Source organism: Macrobrachium rosenbergii, chromosome 49 (assembly GCF_040412425.1).
Source record: "Macrobrachium rosenbergii isolate ZJJX-2024 chromosome 49, ASM4041242v1, whole genome shotgun sequence".
NCBI classification, from domain to species: Eukaryota; Metazoa; Arthropoda; class Malacostraca; order Decapoda; family Palaemonidae; genus Macrobrachium; species Macrobrachium rosenbergii.
Window position 1 is genome coordinate 29908424 of NC_089789.1, and position 24511 is coordinate 29932934.

General features: G+C 39.4%; 1 protein-coding gene across 1 annotated transcript; it reads right to left on the reverse strand.

The window, feature by feature from the left end:
- Positions 1 to 21611, reverse strand: LOC136832356 (nucleoporin NUP42-like). Its single transcript, XM_067093266.1, has 7 exons — positions 21496 to 21611; positions 19068 to 19210; positions 16852 to 16948; positions 14124 to 14295; positions 10812 to 10898; positions 2001 to 2114; positions 1 to 1956 (listed from the first exon to the last, which is right to left on the reverse strand). The coding sequence occupies exons 2-7, from the start codon at positions 19177 to 19179 to the stop codon at positions 766 to 768; spliced, it is 1773 nt and encodes a 590-aa protein (XP_066949367.1). The 5' UTR covers positions 19180 to 19210; positions 21496 to 21611; the 3' UTR covers positions 1 to 765.
- Positions 21612 to 24511: the final 2900 nt, after the last annotated feature.

Consider the following 24511-nt stretch of genomic DNA (forward strand, 5'->3'; position numbering starts at 1 on the left):
TAATCTGTTTTTACATATATTTTGCAAGCTTAACACAAAAACAGCAAGAACAAGAAGATTCTGTACAATACCTACAATATTTACATAATCAATTTACCTTCATAAGGATCTAAAGGTTTGTTTGGTCTGTTAAAGATATGACTTTATGTAGTGTAAGACAAATATTATCATTGTTAATTTACAATAAAACCAAACCACTGAGTTAGCCTTCTCATCATGAACTGGGCTGGCCCAAAAGGTTTGTGCTGAATAAATATATTGCATCTTATCTGATAAATTACAACTCTTCAAAAATTTCTTAAAAGGATACCAACAAATGTTGGAGATACTAAACTATTATGTAGAGTATCTGGAATTCTGAGTATTCTGCATTCTGAGGTTGGGTCACATGTTTATGTTTATGCAGTACTGACAAGGTAAGGTGAGGAAGGGTACAGAGTTGCCCTTGAGCACCCTTAGTTTTTTCCTTGCCCTTATCTGGATAACTGAGGAATTACTATTCAAAGCCTACCATGAAACTAGCATGCAATAAGAACACAATGAAATATTACAGTTGAGCCTAAGTATGAGATTCAAACACTAAGAATTGCTAATTATCAGCCTTTAACTACACTCTTGTAACTTGGACAAAAAAAAAGGGAAAAAAGTCCAATCACTGTCATATCTCCCACCTGTATGATACAGAGCACAAGAAATAATCTGGCTAGAAAAATGATACACCACTTTGAAATAGCATCCAGTCAAGCCTATTAACAATAAAGCAAACTAAAAACAAAGTTCAACTGGAGGGGGACACAATGGTATAGATGTAAACACTTCAGCCTCAAACTGTCCTTTGTCTGCTGGATCCAGTTGATCCATTGGTGTGAACCATTCTGCTTTTACATTTCCCGGTACGCTGCTTCCACCAATTGTCTGACTTGCTGTATTTAACTGAGAACTTGCCTGTGAGTCGGGCTGTTTACCAAAAAGCCCAGTACTTCCTGAAGAGTCACCAGTGTTTCCAAAAATACTTCCAGATTGCATTCCAGCTGAGTTACTTCCAAATAATCCTGTTCCTCCACTTGAAGAATTTGTGTTTCCACTTCCACCAAATGTACTACCAGAAGTTGTATTCAGGCCAAAGACAGAGGCATTCTGTGGCTGGGTCTCATTTATTGGTTTCCCACTAAAGATGCTTGAAGTACCTGACGAAGAATTGCCAAAAAGAGAACTGCTTGCTTGATTCTGATTTTGTGAACCCCCAAATAAGCTAGGTTTATTTCCAAAAATGCTTCCAGATGTTGTACTAGTGTTTGAAGACCCAAATACATTGCTTGTTGTATTTGAAGTTCCAAACACACTAGTAGTGGTAGCAGTACCCATAAAGCCAAAGGTTGGAGTAGTAGTTTGATTACTATTTCCAAATATACTAGGGGTTTGATTCTGACCACCTCCAAATACACTTCCACTTGTTGAAGTGGCAGCATTATTGCTCCCTCCAAAATTATTTACAGTAGCTGGTGTTGCAGCATTTGTAGAATTTCCTCCAAAAATGCTAGCAGTGGCAGGAGCAACAGGATTTGTGTTGTTTCCACCCCCAAATATGCTTCCAGTAGTTGAGGTAACTGGATTTGCTGAAGTCCCACCTCCAAAAATGCTGGCAGTGGTTGTGCTGACAGGAACTCCCCCACCAAAAATGCTTCCAGAAGTTTGAGTTGTTGCAGGGGTTCCTCCGAAAAGACTGCCTTGCATTTTACTACCACCAAAAACACTTCCACCACTACCCTTGAACAAATTGGTGTTGCCTCCTCCAAAAGGGGATGCATTAGGCTGACTTCCAAAGCTGTTTGTACTCTGTGACCCAAGAGCTGCAGGCCCACCAAATAATGTTTTCTTAGCTGAATCACCAAACATATTTGCAGATGGTGGCTGGTTTCCTCCAAATACAGACCCTCCTCCTCCAAATATGGAAGACTAAACAGGTCCTAAAGTCCTGACTTGGTTAAAAGTGAGGTTGAATTTCCCCCAAATAATGTACCTGCTGGTTTACCAAATACGCTGCCTGATTTCCCATTTTGAGATGGATTCTGGAGTTGCTGATCAGAACTACTTTTAGAATAGAAAACCTCTTTCTGTAAAAGATTAGCAATACAGTATAAGATTATGCACCTAATAAGTAACTTAGGGCACAAATATGCATTATATATGTACAGGATACTGAATAAATTAAGATAACATGAACAGATACATTTTATGTCAAATGCAACTTTCAACATATTCTTTTCAAAAATTTTTTTTCAACATTTGGACATTTACCTTAACAGGGGGAACAGGAGTTTCTCCAGAGATAAAACAACACAACCATTATTGCAACATTTTACACTCAACTCCTGAATTATGGATGAACCCCCTACAACCAAAATTTCCACTATATGCTTACACACACGTATATATATTACTTGTCAGTTTAATAACAACAAATGCCAGTATATGCCGGCATATAAGGAGACCCCATTTTTCATGTAAAAATGAAAAATTTTTAATTAATTTGTATTCTTCATAGCTAACAAACCTGAGGTAACATTAGGATAAGTCATCTGGCGCTAGCTGGAAACCCGTTTAAAAACAATAAAAATTCGTATATGCAAGGAATCTGTGGCATCTGGCATCTGATACGCAGATGAGGTGGAGGCAGGTCAGAGACCCAGCTAGAAGCTTGTGATGCATTCAGGTTTTCTTCCAACCCACGATAAGACATAGAAGGGGTGGCTAGAGGTTGGCAGTCTATGTTAAGACCTCAGGAACTCTTTTAGGTTTCTTCTCGGGCTGGATTAAGAATGGGGAAAGGTACATAAAAAAATTAAGAAAATCACATGAAAAATACAAATTAATAAAAATTTGTCACTTGTTCATACGCGGAACAAACCTTCGGTCTTAACATTAGGATAGACTCACACTTGGATGGAGGTATGAGAATCCTGAACTGACTGGAGGTTTAGAACACCTGATAATTTTTCCTAGAAATCAGGGTTCTAAGAAAGGGGACCTAAGCCTCCAAGTTGTTTGATAAATGGGTATCTAACACCCACCCCACTGGGTTAAAATACAATGCAACATGTTAGATTCATTGCATATATGGAAGTCAAAGAGAACTACATCTCTTCAAGCAACAAACCACAGTCAGACAAACGTAACGGGTTTGTCATCACTTCTCATTCGCCCTACTGGAGGGAGAAGTAAAAGCTACTGAAAAGCATCATCAAGCCAGTTCCAGCGTCTTATTCTTCAAAACCACCCGTAGGCAGAGAAGAAAGGAAAAAGGGAAAGATGAGAGACCAGTCATCTCACTCACTCTCTATTCCACACTATCATCTTAGGCAAGATACACACGGTCCCGCCAGGTGCTGGATGAGCTTACACAACTTGCTGAGCAGCCACCACCGGACCCGATGAAAAAGTGTCCAAGGACCTGTAAGGCAATGTCCTCTGTGTGTAAAGAAGTGAAAGCGGTCTGACAAAACCAAGAACCAGCATTCAAAATCCAATGAACAGACAAGTTCTTCTTAAATGCCAGAGGAACTTATTCCTCTGATGTCATGTGTGCCTTAGCATGCACAGTATTGGAGACAGAACTTGACGATGAGGCATAGGCTTGCCTAATTACCTCATGTAGCCAAAACAAAATGGTGTTCTTGGACACTTCTTTCTTGGCTCAGCCTGTGCTAACAAAAATCTATGGCACCTTAGGTCTTAGGTGACGAGTCCTTTTCAGACAACAATGCAGTGCTCTGATGGGGCAAAGCAGTAATTCCTGAGGATCGTTGTTAACCAAACCCCTAAGGGAAGGAATGGAAAATGAGGCAAATCTGTCATCATGAATCAAGGGATTTTGAGTCTTGGCAAAAAATTCCCGGACAAATTCGAAAGCAACTGGCCCCCAACCCCTGGTATGTTTAACATCATAATCTAGACCATGGAGCTCACCAACTCTCTTCGAGGAAACCAAGGCCAGGAAGAAAATTTTTTTCAAAGTCAGATCTCTGTCTGATCACTGACACAGTGGCTCGAATGGTGCTCGAGTGAGACTACCCAGCACCAGAGTTAGAACCCACGTAAGAGGCTTGAGTTCCCTAGAGGAACAAGACTGCTAAAAGCTCTTAAACAACATAGAGATTTTCCAGGATGAAGAGATGGCCACGTCTTTCAGACGGAGAACTAATCCTAAAGCAGCTCTGTAGCCCTTGATAGCAGAAACAAAAAGGCCTTTCTCTGTTCTGAGGTAGCTTAGGAAGTCCGCTATCTGTTGAACAGAGGTTCCGAGTGGAGAGAAACCCCGTTGATGACACCAATCACAGTAGATGGCCCCCTTGCCCTGATACAAGGATGACGAAGATCTCCTGAGGTAGCTGGACATCTGAGTTACTGCTCTGCAAGAAAAACCTCTCGCTCATAAAAGATACTGGATAATCTCCAGCCATGGAGAGACACGGACCCTACCGATTGGTGGTACCTCTCCACATGAGGTTGGCAGAGAAGATTGTGCCAAGGGGGATATCTTTCTTGGTACTGCTGAGAGCAGAGACAGAAGATCCGGGAACCACTGCTTGGGGTCGCAAAGGAGCTACTAGAGTCATCCTGAGATTCTTAGAACTCATCACTCTGTTCAGGACATGATGGATCAGGCATAACGGAGGGAAGGCATAAACTTCCAGGTTGTCCCAAGGATGTTGAAGGGTGTCCTCCACTACAGCAAACGGATCTGGGACCACCAAATAATAGACCTCTAGCTTTCTGTTGAACCTTGTAGCGAAGAGGTCTAACATGGGTCTTCCCCATAGACGAAATAGCCTGTCCACTATGCCGTGATGCAGAGACCACTCCTTACCTAGAACTTGTCCCTGACAACTTAGCTAGTTGGCCACTACATTCCTTTTGCCTGGAATGTACCTGGCCATGAGCTCCACTGAGTTGTCAATCACCCACTGGTGCAATTCGACTGTCAGCAAGTGAAGTTGGCGTGACATCAGGCCCCCTTTGTTCGCATACGCTACCACTGTAGTGTTGTCCGATATCAGAATGATGGAGCGACCTACCACCCTCTCCTGAAACTCCTGTAGACCCAGGAAGGCAGCTTTCAACTCCTACACACTGATGTGGAGTTGCTTGTCCTGATAGCTCCACACCCCCGAAGTCAGATCTTCCAGATGAGCACCCCAACCTTCAGAGGATGCATCTGAGAACAGGAGAGGATCCAGAGGGGGCGAATGAAGACGAACTCCCACTGTCAGGTTCTGGTTGTCCAACCACCATAGGAGGTCACTTCTCACCTCTGCAGACAGAGGGACCTGGAGCTGAGGGGAGTCTCCTGCTAGGGACCAAAACTCCTTTAGTCTCCGTAGGGATTGAATACAAAGACGCCCATGAAGGACCAGCTTCTCCAGAGAAGTCAAGAGGACCAGAACTACTTGCCACTGGTGAGCTGGTTGCTCCTCCCTCGAAAGGAAGGAGCGAGCTACTGCCCTGAACCTCTTTATCTTCAGGTCCAATTTACCACGATACCTAGGTTGTGACAAAACTGGAGAAGATGGTCCTTGTCCCAAATCAGCCTTTCACGGGAACTTGCTAAGACCAACCAATCGTTGAGATATCTCAACAGGCGAATCCCCTGAGCATGAGCCCATGTCGACACTATGGTAAAGATTCTTGTAAACATTTGAGGAGCTGTTGTCAGTCCGAAGCCATGGACCTTGAACTGGAACACTTGCTCCCCAAGACTGAAACGGAGGAACTTCCTGGACGAAGGGTGGATAGGAATCTGAAAGTAGGTGTCCTTTAAGTCTACAGTCAACATAAAGTCATTGCCCCTCACAGCTGCTAAGACAGTCCGAGGGTCTCGATTCTGAACTTTGTCTTTCTGACGAAAAGGTTCAGAGCTGAGAGATCTATCACTGGTCTCCAATCGCCATTGGGTTTTGGTACCTGGAAAATTCAACTGCAGAACCCTGGAGAAGTATGTACTACCTTTTCCACTGCTCCTTTGTCCATCATCTTCTTCACTTCCTACTGGAGAGCTAAGTGCTTCAGAGAGCCTTGGGTGTAAGTCATGTGTAGGAGAGGACCATTGGAGAGAGAGAGAAGGAGGGAAGTCGAAAGGAAGTAGATACCCTGCCTGAAGGACATCTACTACCCACAGTTCTGCTCCGTGCATCTGCCACATAGTCCAGTGGCTCACCAGGCACCCCCCCAAACCCCGGTGGCAACGGGTGAGAAGTGGCGCCCAATCTATCGACGTCCTCCCATCTTTGCCCCTACTCCCCCTCCCTGGTTTCGAAGGGCGAGATTGAAAGGAACGCTGCTGAGGCTGCTTCCTTGGTGCCAGAGTTGGCTGAGAAACCTTAGTTGAAGCCACAGGTCTTGAAGACTTCCTGGGAGGGGACTGCCTATTCTGTCTTGTTGGAACGAAACGGCGAGACTGAGTTGGAGACTTAGCCACTACCCGTTGGACAAGGTGATCATTATTGTCGGTCCAACGTCTGACAACTGCAGCTTCCAACTGTTTCGTAAGCAGAAGAAGCTGGGATCCTAGGAGATCTCCACTTCGCAAGGATAGCAAAGAGCCTGCATCAACTGATCTAGCTACTTTAGAGAGGGCTGCATCCCTTCTCATCAGTAGAAAGTTAGCCCATAAATTAGCATTCAAATGGCCTGGGTATAATATGGACTTAGCACCAGATTGTAGTAACCCGATGAAAGACAGACATTCAAACGAATCTCTCACAGAATGAGATGAAGAATTCCTAGCTACTGCTGAAGGCCATAAATCTAGCCATGAGACAGTCTGAAAGGCTGAAGAGGCAGTCGACTCCAAGGTAGATGCTTCCTGAAGGGTTAAAGAAGGACCATCAGCCCTAACCTGATCTAGCGTTAACCCAGGCTTCAACTGAATGACATAAGAGTTGAGCTGTCTACTCAACAAAGGTACGAGACTTGTTGAGTAATACTTCCTACGGCAAATCAGAGGAGGGGGAAGAAGCATGAAAGATCTGCTGGAGAGCAGAGAATTATCCTGTCCCAAAACCAAAGAATTCGCATGCTTTAAGATTGAAGTAACATGCCTGGAACAAGGTAACTCAAAAGAAGTTCTTACATCCTTCTTTGGTCCAAGTAAGGCTTCTATTCCCATAGGAATCATGAAGAAGGAGTCTCATACCTCTAAGAGAGGTTGTTGAACTCACAAATAAGATCAATAACCTCCCTGTAGGAAGCAAGAAACTCTTGACTCTCCCCCTCCTCTATTTCAAGCAAATAAGGCTGACGTCCTGAGGTAGACGGAAGAGAGGGATCCCAATCACTTGATGGACGTAGGCCATCCCTTGCCACTGACAAGTCACGTCCACAAATGAAGGAATACAGACGTTCATCAGCTCTTGGACCACAAGTCATGCACCTGATCCCTTTCAGGAAAATGAGAAACCGAAGCAAGAAACCTAGCTCTTGATGAGTCACGTCCATGGACTTGGGAAGACAAACAGCGTACATGGGTCCTTCACGACCACTATCAGATCCACGGACAGTCGTAGAAGCACGTCCAAGGTAAGCTAAATGTCTGTCCCCATCATCATGTCCTCAGCTAAGAACACGTCCGTGGACAACGTGATCAGGAGAGGAAACCCTTATCCTCAAAGGAAAATGTCTTCAAGGCCTCGGAACAACTAGACTGCCATCAGGTGGGTCCACTACCTTCAACTTCTTTATTGGAGCCTTATCATCTTTCTGCCGAACTTGTATGGAATGAGGAGGGGAAGAATGACTGAAGCCAACTTCTGAGAGGTTGCAGGGTGATGAACATTATCCACAGGAACACGGATGTGACTATGCCTGCATGCGTGAATTGGAGACATACGTCTGTGGGAAGAAGCTGATGAAACAGTCCTTGGCTTCTCAAAAGGCGAAGCGAAAAAGTCTTCAATCCTCCAACATCTAACTTGAGAACAAGTAGGGGGAGATGAAGACGACGATGACATAGATGATGAAGAGGACGAAGAAGAAGATGGAAGCCTATGCCTTTTCTTGACAGAAGGACTGCCATACCTCTCTTGAAAAACAGAGTCCAATCTGTCCACCACAGTCTGTACAAACACATCTGATGGACCGACAACTGCAGAAGATGACGTCACGGCAGCAGTCGGTTGTGAGGTCATGGGAACAGTCGGAGGAAATGACGTCAAAGATACTGCTGTCGTGGGGAAAGACGACGCAGGGAGTGACGTCACAGGAGCAGGAGTCTGACCCAGAGCCGATGGAATTGTTGCGGGTAAAGTAAACCCAGGATGTTGTGTAGTTAGTATCGAAGGCATCCTGCTAGGTGGCATCACACAAGAACCAAAGAAGTGGAGGCTAGTTGGTGGGGAGACTTCTAGGGGAGCCGACACTGGTAAGTGTGGAGAAACGAAATGCGACAACAGGCTACCGAGAGAGGATTCCCTGGACAGGCCTAAGGAGGCCTGAAGAGACGACATCTTTTGCACATCAGAATCTGAAACGAACAAGATGGTGCTGCCTCCTCTCTCTCTGAAGGGGTAATATCCGCCCCCCGAGAGAGACGGGGCAGCATGATACATAAAATCACCTTGATCAACCCCCAATGCTTCCAAAGACGAATCAGTGGAAGAAAAGGATGGAGAAAAGGCATCAATGGATATCGAAGCATATGGAATAGGTCTGGAAGAAGGGGGAGCAGAAGTGTCCATTTGAGGAGGAGGAAATCCTTCCCAAGATGGAAGCTCCGACTTCCTTTTGTGTTCCTTCTTCTTGTAGAACTTCTTCCACTGCACAACAGGCCAGGAACAACATTCCTGGCACACATTGGTGATATAACAAAAATTAGAACGACACCTACTGCAAGAAGAATAGGGGTCTATCTCAGAAGAGGCCAGGTAGCAGGAACATAGGAACCCTGGAATGCTGGGAAGCATGTGTTGACGCTCACGGAGCTTCTTAGGTCGATTAGTGGAAACCACGATAACTACCACAAAACACACACAGACACCCAAAAACACAACACAACCAGTAGGAAGGTATCACAGGCTTAGGACAAAAACTGGCTTTGGGAAAGGAGAGCAAAAGTGAATGTCAGCTCTCCACGCCGGTTGAAGAAAGACTGAATGTGTCACGAGGTTCTAGCTGGATCTCTGACCCGCTTCCACCTCATTTGTGTATCAGATGCCAAATGCCACAGATTCCTTGCATATACGATTTTTTATTGTTTTTAAACCAGTTTCCAGCTGGCACCAGAAGATTTATCCTAATGTTAAGACCGAAGGTTTGTTCCGCATATGAACAAATGTAGGTTTATTAAATTAGATAACACTATCAGCTGTTTTAAGTTAGTCGTTGAAATCAATAATTATTGGAATTATCATACCAAAAATGTGTAAAATCAGCATCTTCAAGATTTTAAATTGTTTGGCAAAGCTCACCATTATGAAAAAATATTGTTGTATTCCCTTTGGTAAAATATATGGTAAACATCACGACAAATGCTCAACACCTGTGATGTCACTATCAGTGGAGTAATACCGGTTGGGAGTAGTTCCGCATGAATGTATTCCATTAAAGCTGGAAAGAACCATGATATCAAGGATAACTGGGGAACTATCGATATCATAAAACCCTTCAGTCTGATTATAAAATACTACTGTAACAAGGAAATATTGGCCTTTAGTAAACAACATCTTGGAAGATCCTGTTGTATACACGTCATTATTAGTATCAGAAACTGAAAATGTAAGAGGTTAGGCAGTTACCATAACATTAATTAAGTAAACCAAAAGCATTAAGTAACCAAAATATAAAAACCCAACAAATAATAGCTGATGCATGAAGACCTGGACTTTGAACCAGGTAGTAGACTGGGCGGGGAATATATATAGAATTTCAGCCAATGGCCTAGCGCTGGGACCTATGAGATTCCTGAATACTGGAAACTGAGTGCTTGTAGAAAGGTTTGAATGACATAACAGGAGGAAAACCTCGCAGGTGCTGTTAGGAGAGCATGGATAGCAAGATGGAAGAAAGAGGATATGAGAGGAGAGACAGTAAAAGGAATGAGAGGGGTTGCAGCTAAGGGGCTGAAGGGACGCTGCAAAGAATCTTAAGGAATGCCTACAGTGCACCTCACACTGATGGCACTAGCCCCCTACAGGGTACAGGCAGTCCCCGGTTATTGGCGGGAGTTCCGTTCCCGATGGTGTGACGATAACCGAAAATCACGGATAAATGGAAATCGGAGATAACAGCGCCAATCCCCGGTTATCATCACCAATAACCGGGGATTGGTGCATGCTGGCTCCGAAAATCCAGTTATCTTCATCGCTAGACACGTTGCAAAACCGGATCGCCGATAACCAAGGCCACCGATAACCGGGGACTGCCTGTATAATGGTACCAGGTAGTACATTAAAATTATTGTTTAAATGCACATTATCAATACTACTACATACATCTTACCTGTATTCACGATATAATTTCTTACGAAAATTGAGAAACATAATAAGAGTAAAAGTAAAACGTCAAAGTGAAGTCAATGACGGGCAATGCAAACGTACAAGAGGTGCATGGAAATTTATACATTTCTTGTACCACTTATTCACTTTCAATATCCACAGGATAAATATGGTACAGTCCTCAAATATTTACAGCACCTGAATATGCAAATAGAATAACTTTCCGCATTAATTGGACATCCAGGCACCCACAGTGCATAAAATTGCCTCCAGAAATGGGTTTACAGTAGGTAAAACAAAACCTCCACTCTAACAAATACTTACCATTGCCTGATATGCATCAGAAGTGGGACCCCTTAGAGCATCACGCAGTTGCTTATACTGCTGCTGCAACTTATTCCACTGATCTTGCTGTATAAAAAATAAAAGTTGCTTATTAACTCAACTCACTGATAAATCTCAAAGCTAACGTCAATTTATTTCAAGTGATGACCCTAAATTTATTCTAAAATACTGTACTGCTAATACCTCTGCTAATTAAACCATAACTCTTGTTTCAAAAGAAAATGCAAGAATTATAAAACAAATAATAATAAAAAGTAATATAATAACACTTGCTTAGAAAACTATGTACAGTAATTGGTTTTTATTGGGGAAGAACCTCAAGCTAGGATTATGCACACTTGAGGGAAAAAAAAAAAAAAAAAAAAAAGTCTTCAAATGAGGTATGGGCCACACAGCTCACCTGAGCTACCTTTCTACAATCCAGGTAAATGATTAATACTGTATACTGGCCTCTGAGGCCATTAAATGAACAAACTTGAATCTTTTACAAGAGAATGATGGCATATTAATTTCACAAACTGTATCCCTGTTGTTCTTTACAAGCTGATTTTAACAAGTTTTTCATACAAATGCTTACATTATACTTTTGAACCATACTATGGCTCCATCCAACTTGAATTTACACTACATAAGGAAGTTTTATGTAAGTTTGTCATACACTTCAGTAGTTCTAAAGATTTTTAGCTGACTGTAACCTATATTCCTCAATTATCTTCCCTTGGAAGGTAGTGTGGAGCCCATTTGAACAAGCTTGAATCCCCTTTACTAATGACTGCTTTGTGCCAAGTTTACTAACTTGGCACAAAGCAGTCATTAGTAAACCACTTAATCATTACTGATTAAGTGGTTCTGAAAAAATGTAAAAAACTCTCTGCTGGACAGACAGCTTAAAAAGGAATGAGGAATGCCTAGGATACAGGGTTTTGGTAAAATGGAGGAGAAAGTTCATAAAGTAAGAGGAGATGCTAGTATGTGGCTAAAGACCTTGTCAAGGATACTATTCATTTATAAAGTTGTATCCTAGCAATTCAATAAAAGAACCATCTGAATCTTGCACAAATATATGAGGATCTTGAGTTTATGCATAAAGCAAGTTATTCCATCAAAATTATTATTTTTGATAGTCCTTACATTTTGTATTACTGACTTACTTTGAATATTTTCATACCTTAAATTTCAGGGTTTTAAAGATCTAGAAAATGACATATTCTGGAGAAACTGAATTAACCCTTCCCCTGTGACTCATTTAAATGTCAGAATATATAACTTTACGTTTAAATATAAAAGGCCTTCACACAGATCATCTTGAACCCCAAGGGTGAATTTCCGAGTATAACATGATGACGATATTCCAAAGTTTAAACTGGGGACTGTACTTCTATATTGCAAATCATAATCATGCACCTCATTTTACTTATTTTTTCTTTATTGTGTTTTTTTTTATAAAAAATTTTTATTTGTATTTTTACTGCAATTTTCTCTAGGCTTTTCTATTTCTTTTCACATAAGAGCATTCTATTTCAGAAAGTTTTAGCTTGTCAAGTATAAATTCATATACAAGCAAATGCAGTTAACCTGTATTCCAGGGCATAATTCTTTTCCCTTAAACTTCCAAGAATGTTTAATGTTTTGTAAGTCCTTGTCCTTAGGACATGTTCTACTAGCCAGACAGTATTTTTTAGATATCTATTTTTTGCTCCGTTTGGAAGAATTTGATGGTATGAAACTAAATCATTTTTGTACTGTAACATACTCTACCAATATGAATTAAGCAAGAAAATAAAGGAACAAGTGCTCAAGGAGTAAAATCATATGACTGAATGGGAACAGGCCCACAAGTTAGGGACCAGAATAAAGTGGTGCACTGAACTGTGTATGAGAGAGAGAGAGAGAGAGTATTAATTAAAGTAATGTTAAAAGGTAAGCAAAATGTACTGAAGGTAAGCTGTATCTTTAGGATTGCTGTACCTGAGGAAGTACGAATATAGCATGTTAGTCATGATTTTAATTGCATTTTTGCAAGCAACGGTATCTGCTTAAAAACCAAATGCATACCAGCGTCAGTTATCAGCATGATGTCAAAACATAAATGAAAATCAATACACAAAGCAAGTAATATGGCTTACTACAAGCAAGACCCAAATTCACCAGATGATAAGCTGGAAATCAATTCTGTATAAGTCACCCAATTACTAATGTGGCTATGTTTCAGAAACCATGTTGTCAGCGGCAGTAAAAATCACTGTTGCTCAAAATTTAGTATAGCTTAAGAATGCAGTGTTTGAAAGTTTACTTGGATTATCACGCCAAATTTCTTAATGAAGTGAAGTTTTTATAACAGTTTACACAATCTACTATGATGTACAGATTTAACTCTAGATCTTTAACAATAATTCTTATCAATCAAGCATCAGATGATCTAGTACTGTTGTATTGAAACTATAAACCGTTTTATGTTCATGCAGAAAGCCTTATTTAACTAAATATATTTTTTCTTCTATTTAAAAGCCTTGTATTCACAGTCCTTTTACTTTCAACCTCTTTACTGGACATGTTCTCAGCATGTAATTACTTCACTGTGACTGGTAACCAAATAAATTCCCAAACTGACATACAAACAGAAATACAATTATTCATAATAATTTCAAAGAAAGATCTGTCTTTTAACAGCAACAATCTATTTATTTCTTAAATTGTTGCAAAACATTTATGAGAAAGACTTCCCATTTTGGGAAGAAGGAACCTTCTGAGACTCTTGATGTTGACCCAAATTCTTGAGGAATATAAAAAACTGACATACTGTACTACACATTTTTTTTATCTCTTTAAAAAATTATACACAACTTTTGGGGGTTGAGTGTATGAATGGGTAACCAGGGGTGAGGCTGTACCCTGTTACTTTCTCAGATGTGAAAAGAACTTTTATCATTGCAAGTTATTACATTTGTCAAGAATGTAGGAGCCTGTGCTTATTTTGAATTAGCAATAATATAATGTTTTTATATCGTTAGTTTCAAAATATACCACATGCTCTCATGTCCATTATTTGCTGGCTTAATAACAATTTAAATTAGGGATATCTATTCACATACTTTTTTATTGGACTCCATTTCCTTGTATCTATTTCCATATACCTGTACAGTAATAGTTTTTAATTTATACTTTTCTAAATGTAACTGGTCATCTTTTAATAGCTGTAAAAAAAACTATGGATGATAAAACAAATTAATCAATCAAAGTACAGAATGTACCAATGGGAAAAACAACTATTCTAAAGGATAAAAATCTTACGTATGCAGTGAATGTGTTAGTTTTCAGGGCCTCATATGATTTGACCCGCATTTCTTCAGGAGAGTGGTCCGAAAATCCAGCTAACAATGGATGTGACTTAAGAGGAGTGAAAGAAGAAAACAGCCACTGTCCATTTCTTTCCCACTGAGACATCTCCACACTTACTTGTTTCCTGAAATAAATACAATTCAAATGACATACAATACAGGAACTGTTATTAACTGTTTAAAGAATTCTCCATGGATGATCTAACCATTTCAAGCCTCTTAATAAAGATGCAATAATGGTCTTGCTGATTCTTGAAAGTGACTACAATTAAGACAATGTTGAATCTTGTTGGTAAAAGGAAACTTATGAACTGATACTGCTGACATCCAAGGGTTATATTTCTGATGGCAGTCGCAATTTTAAAAAATCAAAAGCATTTCTAATAACTGGTAACATGGTGGCCTAATATTAGTACTGCAGTCTCCAAAACTACAACCGCTTATCATTCTGTAATTATGTGATACAAGATGGCACCAAGTGCCTGGTTGCTGTTATGCAAGGAAACAATATACTGTATAATGTTAAAGTGCCAAAGTCGACGAATGTTTGGTGATGACATCCATGTTAGATTGATTTCATTCCCATACTACCGTACACAAATTGTTTAATAAGCTTTAAGTAATTCTGTGCATAAAATCAAACCAGTGTTGTAAATGTGCCTTCTAAATAATGCAAGGACCGCTTAAGTGTGTAAAACCCCTGAAGTCACTCCAAAAAGCCCAATCCTTAGATGAATTCTGTCACAAAACTACTTTTAAAATTTCTATCATAAAACTATCCCAAACATGAAGGTTGATACATCAGTTTGTCAAAAACATAAAAAAAATAATTTGTAACATTTAACTCAAAATAATTAAATACATAATTTAAGATTTATTTTTTCAATATTTACCTCTTCATTGCACAGCTTTTACTTCTGTGCCAGTGGTAGTTCGACAAATTGAAACAAAAAATGAGAACACTTGGTTTTCTATGAATATCTATTTCTATCCATCTACTTCCCACACCCCACCAGGGGAACGATACATACAAACCCTAGCAAGTCAGTCTACTTCTGTCCACTTTTAATGTGGGGAGGTAGGGATGGCAACTGATATTAATGGAGGGTAAGTATTTAAAAAATAATCTTAAATTAAGTATTTATATTTTTGAAATGAACCTTTCCTCTCCATTATATAGCTGATTCACACACTTGACATGGAGGTGGGCAAAGCAAAAATCACCAGCCCCTTTAAAGGGTACTGAATACAATACAAAAAACCCATCCACCTACTATTAATGCCGCCTCAAGAGGATTGTCACTCAGGTACGAGAACCCCATCATGAAGATACTTGAGGTCTCTTTGGAGTGTCCTATTCAGCAGAAGGGAGAGTAGGGTTGCTGTGCCAAAACCCAGCAGAGCCAACGATGGATATGCAGCTAGTACCTACAGACATGAAGGTATACTTCCTATACTCAACCAAGAGTACCTCCAAGCTTCCCAACAAAACACAAATGGAGCTAAAAAGTGCAGACAAAAAACCTACCAAGCGATTCAGGACATAGTATCCAATGCACAAACGAGAGGAGCTAATGCTATGCAAAAATCATATTGAATTTCCACATCATGAAGATAATTCATTGCAAAAACAGAATTACAACACCACTGGGCATCCTCAATAAATTTCTCTAAGGATAAGCTCCCCAAAAATTCAAAGACGTAGCTACCACTCAAATGTCATGTGGCTTTACTTTCAAAGTAGATAATACATCAGGATCCAATTTTGCATGATAGTCCTTCACTAAGGACCTAATGAAAAAGGACATTGCATTTTTGCTCACTGGAAGGTCTGGCTTCTGGGCACTAGAAAAGAGATTCTTTACATTAGCTCTGATGTCTTTAGTCCAATGCAGACAAATCCTTAAAGCCCTCACAGGCTTTAAGGGAAAAGGGAACCTATCTTATTGGGTACCAAAGATTCCAAGCTAGGTAGGGACACTGTTCTAAGCAAGAGCTTAGCCCAAAGCAAAGGCAGAAATGAAAGAACTGCTTTGTCCCTAGCAAACCTACCCCAAAGACACAGCTCGTATTTCACTCACCCTCTTAGCTGTAGCCAAAGCCACCAAGAAGAGAGATTTTATTGAAAGTTCTCTCAAAGAGGCCTGTTCCAAACATTCAAAAGGTGGTAACAATTGAAACCTTACAACGACATCTAGGTTCCAAGATAAAGAGGGCACCAGACACCTGGGAACCTCCTGCTGAAAACCTCTAATGACATCTTTGATATCTTTGTCCTCAGACAGATGTAGGCCTACATGTCTAAGAACAGAAGCCAACATTGTCCTATAGCATTTAACGGCTGCTACTGAGAATTTTTTCTTATACCCGAGAAATAACAAAAACTTAATGATGTTTACAGAGGTATGGGTGTTGGAAAACCCCTTACCTTGACACCAGGACCTGTACAACAAGCCAAAACTACAATGCAAAACAAAATCACTCTTCTTTCCTTGCATGTCTTTTGTATAGGATTTCAATAAACATTTCTTTTTTCCTTTTCCATATCTGTTTAATTTCTTTTCAGAATATAAAACAAATGTTGCATACTAAAATGCCAACATTCATAAGGCTAAATACAAGTCAGTGACTATACAGTATCAACCTAAAATTAGATATAATTAGTTTTATATTATACTTACATGAATTCTGTGAACTCCTTTGAGTCTGCCTGTGTGCCGGTCTTTGCACCAAATACATTACCACCAAATGTAGAAGCCATTCCACCAACAGCTGCACCTAGAGATGCAAGGAAAATATAAAGAAAATACCTAAAACAAGTTTTTTCAGTATAGCAAGATCATATATTTATACAGAAAAAGAAGTAATATACAGAAAAAACTAAACAGAAAATATCTACTCAAGTAAAGATGAAAAACTATCAAGATAGCACTGACTGAGAATAGACAATAGATTAGTTTCAATAAACATGCAAAAACTTTTCATCAGAAATACAGCAAAATAAACCACTCAAACTTGCCAATATTAAAGCAATATTATCATAAGCATTTGTCCCATATAGTATGTACTCAGTATATCTAGGTCAGTGTACAAACACACTAACCTTAACCTCAGTACAGTACTGTACTTGCACGACAACTGTAATCCACCTCAAGTAAGAAATCCACAGATACATTGATATAAACTAACTTAGATGTAAAAATCACTAAAAAAAGACAAATTGTATGATTCTGACTTTGTTCAGTACACTACATTTATTCACTGCATACTCTCTTAATAAAGGGGGTGGAGTTACTAGGCTAGGAAACATAGTACTTCAAGAAGTCTTAAACAATACAATACAAGCAGAAGGTAATGATTTTAAGAACCATTCTTTCTATCTAGAGATTCACTTTCCTTGTTAAACTGAAACTACATATCAAAGAAAAACTGGGCTCCTGTCCTGTTCATAAGTGGTATTTAAGTTTCAGCTATCCACAATAGTTATAAAATACATATTACAGTGATCCTTAGTCAAAAAGCAAGTTCCAACATCAATGGTATGAGTAAATACTCTCAAAAGTATTTCTTGAAAGTGTTGACCCAATCATGATTCTTCTGCTTTGTTAAGAGTACCTGGAAAACACAGCATACTTATGTATTTCTTAACTGTAATCACATAATCAATGTGTAATCAACTACAAGAGAAGTTTCTACACTTCATTGCTATGAATGCAGTAAGAACAACAGAAGTCAAAAAACAAATTAAAAGATCATAATAGCCATATCTACCAATCAATATTCCTAAAGAACTGCCAAGAGTTCTCTATATCTGAACACTATAGAAGTACAGAAGTCACTGGCAAAAGGAGAGCAAGTTCAGGCAAAGCTACAACAACTGGAACTAAAGAGAGGTTAAGACCAGGGGTAGTGATTCTTTTGACACTTTGGAAGACATCACATATATCTGCTTGACTTTAAGATTCTAATGACTATATGATTCTAATGATCACTTACATTATCCATGAGCTCAATGGCCAATGAAACAAGCCCAATTCTCCTACAACAAACATCTACAGTCATTGCATATTTCATTCTTACTGAAATAAAATTAAGTGTGTGGTGGAATCACATAAAGGAAGGCATGCCTCTTGCATGCATTCTAGTCAGCCCACCAGGAATTGTTTTCAGAACTCTGCACAGGCAGTCTTGAAGAAAATATGTTGGATGTACCCAATCAACTACCATAAGATCAGCATGAGCATTTATACACTATACAGATGCAAGAATACTGTACATGCATAATATACAGCTTAAAATCTCTTAAATTTACTGATAAAGAATATTAGCCTCAATAAAAATAAGATACATGTAGGCACCTGGAAAATCCCTTATTACCCAACTGAAAAAGGTCATTGCATGGATAAATACCAAACTAATTCAAATTGCATAAAACATTTTTGCTCTCAAATTTATCAAAACAGAATTGCTCACTGGCTGCTACAGGAACAACGTACATGTATCTTAATTAGCGTACCTTGAAACTTATGTCAATTCTACAATCTATCTTTTGCCCTCAACTGAATACATAAATGTACAAAACAAGCAGTCAAAACACCAAATTGCACTGTACAGCAACATAAGCTAAACAGTACATATTTGCATGTTAAAGGGGAACAGCTTTGCTTCCGACTCATACAAAGTATGAAAGAGGCAAGTGTTAGGAAATTACTTAAATGAAATGTCTAATATCAAAATTACTTTGTCATTTTCTGGCACTGGCCATGGTGTGTCAGAAACCATTATTACCATTCTCTGTTACATTGCAAAAATAATTCTACAATTATGATATTAGTTTGAAAGTTGCACAGAATAAATTAAAGAAAATGAATTTCATCAGATATTCACAAAACCATACCTTGGTTTGGCGGATGAAGGTTCCAGCACTGTGTTCCATATTTACACTGGCCCTTCTGGTAGAATGCACACACCGGTGCATTAGGCCTTATAGATGTCTGCTGCCCAAACATGATAGTAGTAGTTATGCTTTTAACACATAATCTGAAACATATTTTAATGGAAACTTCACTTATCATAACAATTGTACATATATATAAAATTGCATTTTAAATTGATAAATGTATACATAAAATTATATTTTAAATTGTTCCTGAAGAAACAGTATAATTATCTGATAACTATTCTGAACCTTGCATTACAATGTGAATAAAAAGGGTTATATTAAAATCTCACACATTCATAACTTTTCTTCTTATAATTTTTCTTGCAAAAATCTTGACTTATGAAAGAATGGTGAATTTAAGTCAGTCAATTTATCGCAGGCCTGGAGCTATAAAAAGAACAATAATTGAAATGGCTGACAGGTTCATCAGCAATGAGAACTAAATATCAATTAACAAAAAACAAATATACATGGATGAACTCGGCAACTAATTTCACCATACTGTACTAACATATAAAAAAGTAACTAATATGGAAACTGTCAGATATAGGGTTCAAATCAGATGACATCCACTAAAGAAACTGGCATTCTTTTCTAGCTAAGACCAAGAGTCAATCTGCTTCCCATGGATGATAATGATACCCAATTCTGCATGAAGAGTTCATTATAACAATGTAAGACCTAATTGTTAATTTCAAACAAAATTGTATTGTTATAAAAACACTGAAAAAATTCTAATGATTTATATTTACAGCCTGGCTAATTATATTAAAAACAATAGAAGCACATAGCCTACATCTCGTAGGCCCAAGAATCTACCTTAAGTGAACCAGCTATAGTATCTAGTATGACTCATTCAAAATGAATGTTTTTCAATCATACACAAAGAGTATTGGCTAATTAACATTCTTGTGTTGTGGAAGGAATGATTACCAATACCATATTACTAAACAGCAGTGATATAGCCTATTGTGCTGTAGCCTATTGTACATATACAATAAATTGGGCTGTAATGGAGATTAACATTCTGCATGAATAGTCTATGAAAATGCCATTTAGGCTAGGCCTATTTTAGATGGGCAAGGGCATCTTGTCATAAAAAACCAATCCAGGCATGCTAGTTGTAAAGCAACGTTCCCACAATGAGCCTGCCACAACAAAAATGGATTTCCAATGTTACTCATAAATTGCCTCATAGGCCTAGGCTATTTTTGGTGACCCTATACTGCAGAATAACTGCAAGATGTTCTGTCTGGAGGGAGGAGCCGCCAGGACTCAGCTTCCTGTGATAGGTTAGGTTACGGTGCATCTCTGCTGAAATAACCGATGTAGGCTATATAATCCATACAGGTTAGCCTGTCCACTTTGCAGTAGTTTCCAATCTCTATAAACAATGCATATATCTCCTGCAAGTTTACACATATTTTGGTAATTCTAAGTACTAGCTCTGAGGCTGTTTTTACCTTGGAAACTGGTTTTTTCTACACTTTAAGGGCTTCTGATACTGGGGGTGTGAGTTTGTTTGTTGTCGGCCAACTGTTATTTGCCCTCTAACTCTACTCAATACCAAAGGGGAACTGTGGGAATTCGGGGTTTTGGGTGGGGGAGAACACAGAAATGGAGAGGGCATGTTTACGTTGGGAAGGCGCCCTTTGGAGGGGAAAAACGAGGCGGAGCCATTCGCCAACAGGAGGGAGTTAAATGCATTTCGCCATGTTTAGTACTGGCATCGGGGGATAGGATGTCCCTTCACCATGTTTAGTTCTGGCCCCGGGGGGGTACCCATACATTAACAAGTTATTGCATTTGCCAGACGGGATATGAACCGTTCCAAACAGACGTAGCTATGCTGTCTTGTGAAGATCGCGTATGGAAACCCGTTGTTGGATGGAATTCAGGGGTTAATTACTGGTTAATTAGATTTGTGCAACAAAAATTGATAAATCCAAGATTAGCTACCAAAAAAATGTGTAAAGAGTCAAGGTAGAAGGAAATCGCCGCCGCGGAGCTACTACTTAGATCTACCAATATTTTAAACAAAACTTTATAGCCTCATAGCCGTCTAGCTTAAAGGTTACAAAACATTTTTTTAGCTCTGCTTATCAAAGCTACTAGCCTAGGATAACCTATGGCCAGTTATCAAACATGCTTTGCCTTGTTTAATTATTCTAGGCTTGAGTCAGGCTCTACTAGACGTAAATAGGGTAGCTAGCATACGTACAATAGCCCAAGCGTAGCTTACTTTGCCTATGTTGCCGTAGCCCATGCAGGAGCGCACTTGTTCCAAGCCTATTGAAACTCCCGCTTTTAATATGGCATATGAACTATATTTTTTTGCACATTTTGGCTTTTAAAATCACTAAAAAATCAGGCACGTGCTTACCGAAACGTGAGGCAATAGCCAGGAGCGCCTTTCGTACCTCGTTCTTGTAGGCAAGTCAAAACTCAACAGTTGAACAGAACTATCAATAGACTGATGCTTCTTCTTCTTCCTCGTGTAGGTTTTTGTTTACATTTTCAATAGCAGTGAAAACGTATAGTACCTGGGATTTTAGACAACTTGCACATAATACTTTTCATAACGAATCAATGTACTGCTTAGATGTAATGCTCAATATTTTTAAAGGTTAAAATGCTTCGAGAAATAAAAAGTCATAATTGTATGAACTGTACCAACTTGTTGCATTGTTAGGAACTTGTAACTTTCCAAATTTAATCCTAAACTGAATCAATTTAAATGCTTGATGATTCTTGGTCACTCGACTCTCACCAATGAAGTCTTCACGCATTAGCTATGAAGTACTACGGAGTATTATTGTAATTTTAGTCATTCAAGGCTAGCTAAGAGCCCTGTCAAACTCATGCGATACTACGATTTGTCAAGAATTATCCAAGGTCCATATGTTAAAATTATCAAGAGCTGCTACCATCTCTCACAAAACCCCTAAAATTTGGCATTATTTTCTTTTTGGTTATGAGCCATAAAAGAAAATCCATTTTCGTAGTTTTTCATTCATGTTCCGTCATTTCACCTGTTATGAATGCAGAAATACACTAACACCCCCCCCCCCTATTATATTTTTAAACGGAATGCTATAGTGACGCAAAACTCGAGAAAATTAGATTTTTAAATTCCATACACTGATGAGCAGTGCCTTAGCTAAGGCTTCCAGCTTACAATCATCGGGCTTTGTTCCCTAATTTTATATTCTACAAAAAAGAGTATGTGAGAGAGGTGCGAAATAATGAGCAGGGAGACAAGTACTGCTGATTTATTGATGTTGTTGTTTCAGATTTAGCTGGCCTTGTGCCAGCACGGGCTCTTGCTCCTAGAGCAGCCCGTAAAATTTATTGATGTTGTTGTTTCAGATTTAGCTGGCCTTGTGCCAACACGGGCTCTTGCTCCTAGAGCAGCCCGTAAAATTTATTGATGTTGTTTCAGATTTAGCTGGCCTTGTGCCAACACGGGCTCTTGCTCCTAGAGCAGCCCGTAAAATTTATTGATTGTTGTTGTTTCAGATTTAGCTGGCCTTGTGCCAGCACGGGCTCTTGCTCCTAGAGCAGCCCGTAAAATTTATTGATGTTGTTTCAGATTTAGCTGGCCTTGTGCCAACACGGGCTCTTGCCCCTAGAGCAGCCCGTAAAATTTATTGATAAAAAATAGCTGCTTATAAAGCGGGATGCGGACGTCTGCGTAGTGCGCAGAGACAGCTGGTACAAAGATTTACAGGTGACCCTGAGGTCAAACTAGTTCCTGAAAAAACAGGACAGGTTCATACAGAGAACCTAGTGATAAACATATGAAATAAATAACTTGTTACTTGTACATAATAAATGATTGCTTGGAAAGACAACACATACATAGTTTATAATTGTGATGATATATAAATATATATTCCGCTCGACCTTAGGTCAGGTCGCGGAAAGGCACCGCAGAAAACGGGATGTTCTCCACAGAGAACGCGTTGAGCGGGGACTTTACATGTACTTAATATACGAGGCGTCATTTTGGTTTCAGCTAAAATTATCTCTGCACCGAAGAAGAGGAGATTTGATTGAAGTGGTTAAGACCAAATGGGGAACAAGTTGGGAAGCTTTTTTATGTTGAAAACATAGACATTTTCTTTAGGTAATGACGTTGGCATTTTCTTTAGGTAATGGCGTTGGGTATGACAGCTTACGTTCATTTTTTGTTAGGGATGCAGTCAAGCTTTTTACTGGGGAACCTGAGCTACTTCTTTTTTATAATGCTACATTTCTGTTGCACTTCTGAAAGGTTACAACAAATCTCGCTGTGAAGGACAGTAAATACTATATTACCTCAAATCTTTGAATCACGTATCTTAATTATGCTTTAAAACAAGAATCTCTTTGGCCAAAGGTAATTTTGTTGCGGAGTAGGTGTATCGACCATTTATGCCTGATTTTTGAAGGTGATGTTTTGTACATTATCAAAACATGGGAGACTTGATTACGCAGTTTTTGTTGATTTCTTAACCCTTTAATTTCGGTTGTAACGTATACGACGCATTTAATAAACTGGCCCGGAACACTGTTGTGTCGTATACGAGCACCGGTAATTTCCTTTTATGTGAAGGACTGATGATTGAAATACTGGCCTCTTTTTCTTGATATGGTAACAGTCTGTCAGTTGCCATACAGTGAATTCATATAAATTCACGTGTTTCCCTAAAATTCATTAGTCTTCATCAAGATGTCACAGGAGGAGGTCAAGGGTACGACATCCTCGAGTTGACCGCCGGCAGATCGAGAGAAGAGCTCTCGACGAGGATAACTATTTTTATAGACCTTCTCGACTCATTTTCTGGATATGAAAATGAATCGGATTTAGAAGGAAATGAAATGGATAATTAGGGTCCTGGTACAAGAGACAGTGATGAAATATCAACCGACAGTGAAAATGACGAAAATCTGCCACCTACAAATGAAAGCCAAGGTGTCAAAAGAAGGCGGAGACAGCGAAGTGACCCAGGTGATGAGTGGGAGTGGGCTGCCAGCAATTTCCAGCCCAGAGATTTCATATTTGACAGCAGTGGCAGTGGCATTACGTCGAAATGTAATGTGAATGAAAATTCAAAGGAAGTAGACTATTTTTTTATTTTTCGACAACGAATTTATGGGGCTGATTGCTGAAGAGACAAACCGTTATCAGAGATTCCTTGTTGATACGCTAGGAGATGCAGTGCCAAAGTATTTGCGAAAAATTTGCTCAGGTTACTGTGGAGAAATGATACGGTTCCTTTGTGTGATTATGATCATGTCGCATATAAGTAAACATCGCATCGTAGATTACTGGACTACGCTTGAGACATTCGAGACAAAAGGGTAGAGAAGGCTGATGGCAAGGGACAGATTTCTTCAAATTCTACGGGTTCTAC

Coding starts and splice junctions, on each gene's coding strand:
- LOC136832356 (XM_067093266.1), bottom strand. CDS start 19,179: ATGTTTGGGCAGCAGACATCTATAAGGCCTAATGCACCGGTGTGTGCA. Junction 16,949..19,067: donor CCTTCATCCGCCAAACCAAG/GTATGGTTTTGT, acceptor TTGCATCTCTAG/GTGCAGCTGTTGGTGGAATG. Junction 14,296..16,851: donor AAGGAGTTCACAGAATTCAT/GTAAGTATAATA, acceptor TATTTATTTCAG/GAAACAAGTAAGTGTGGAGA.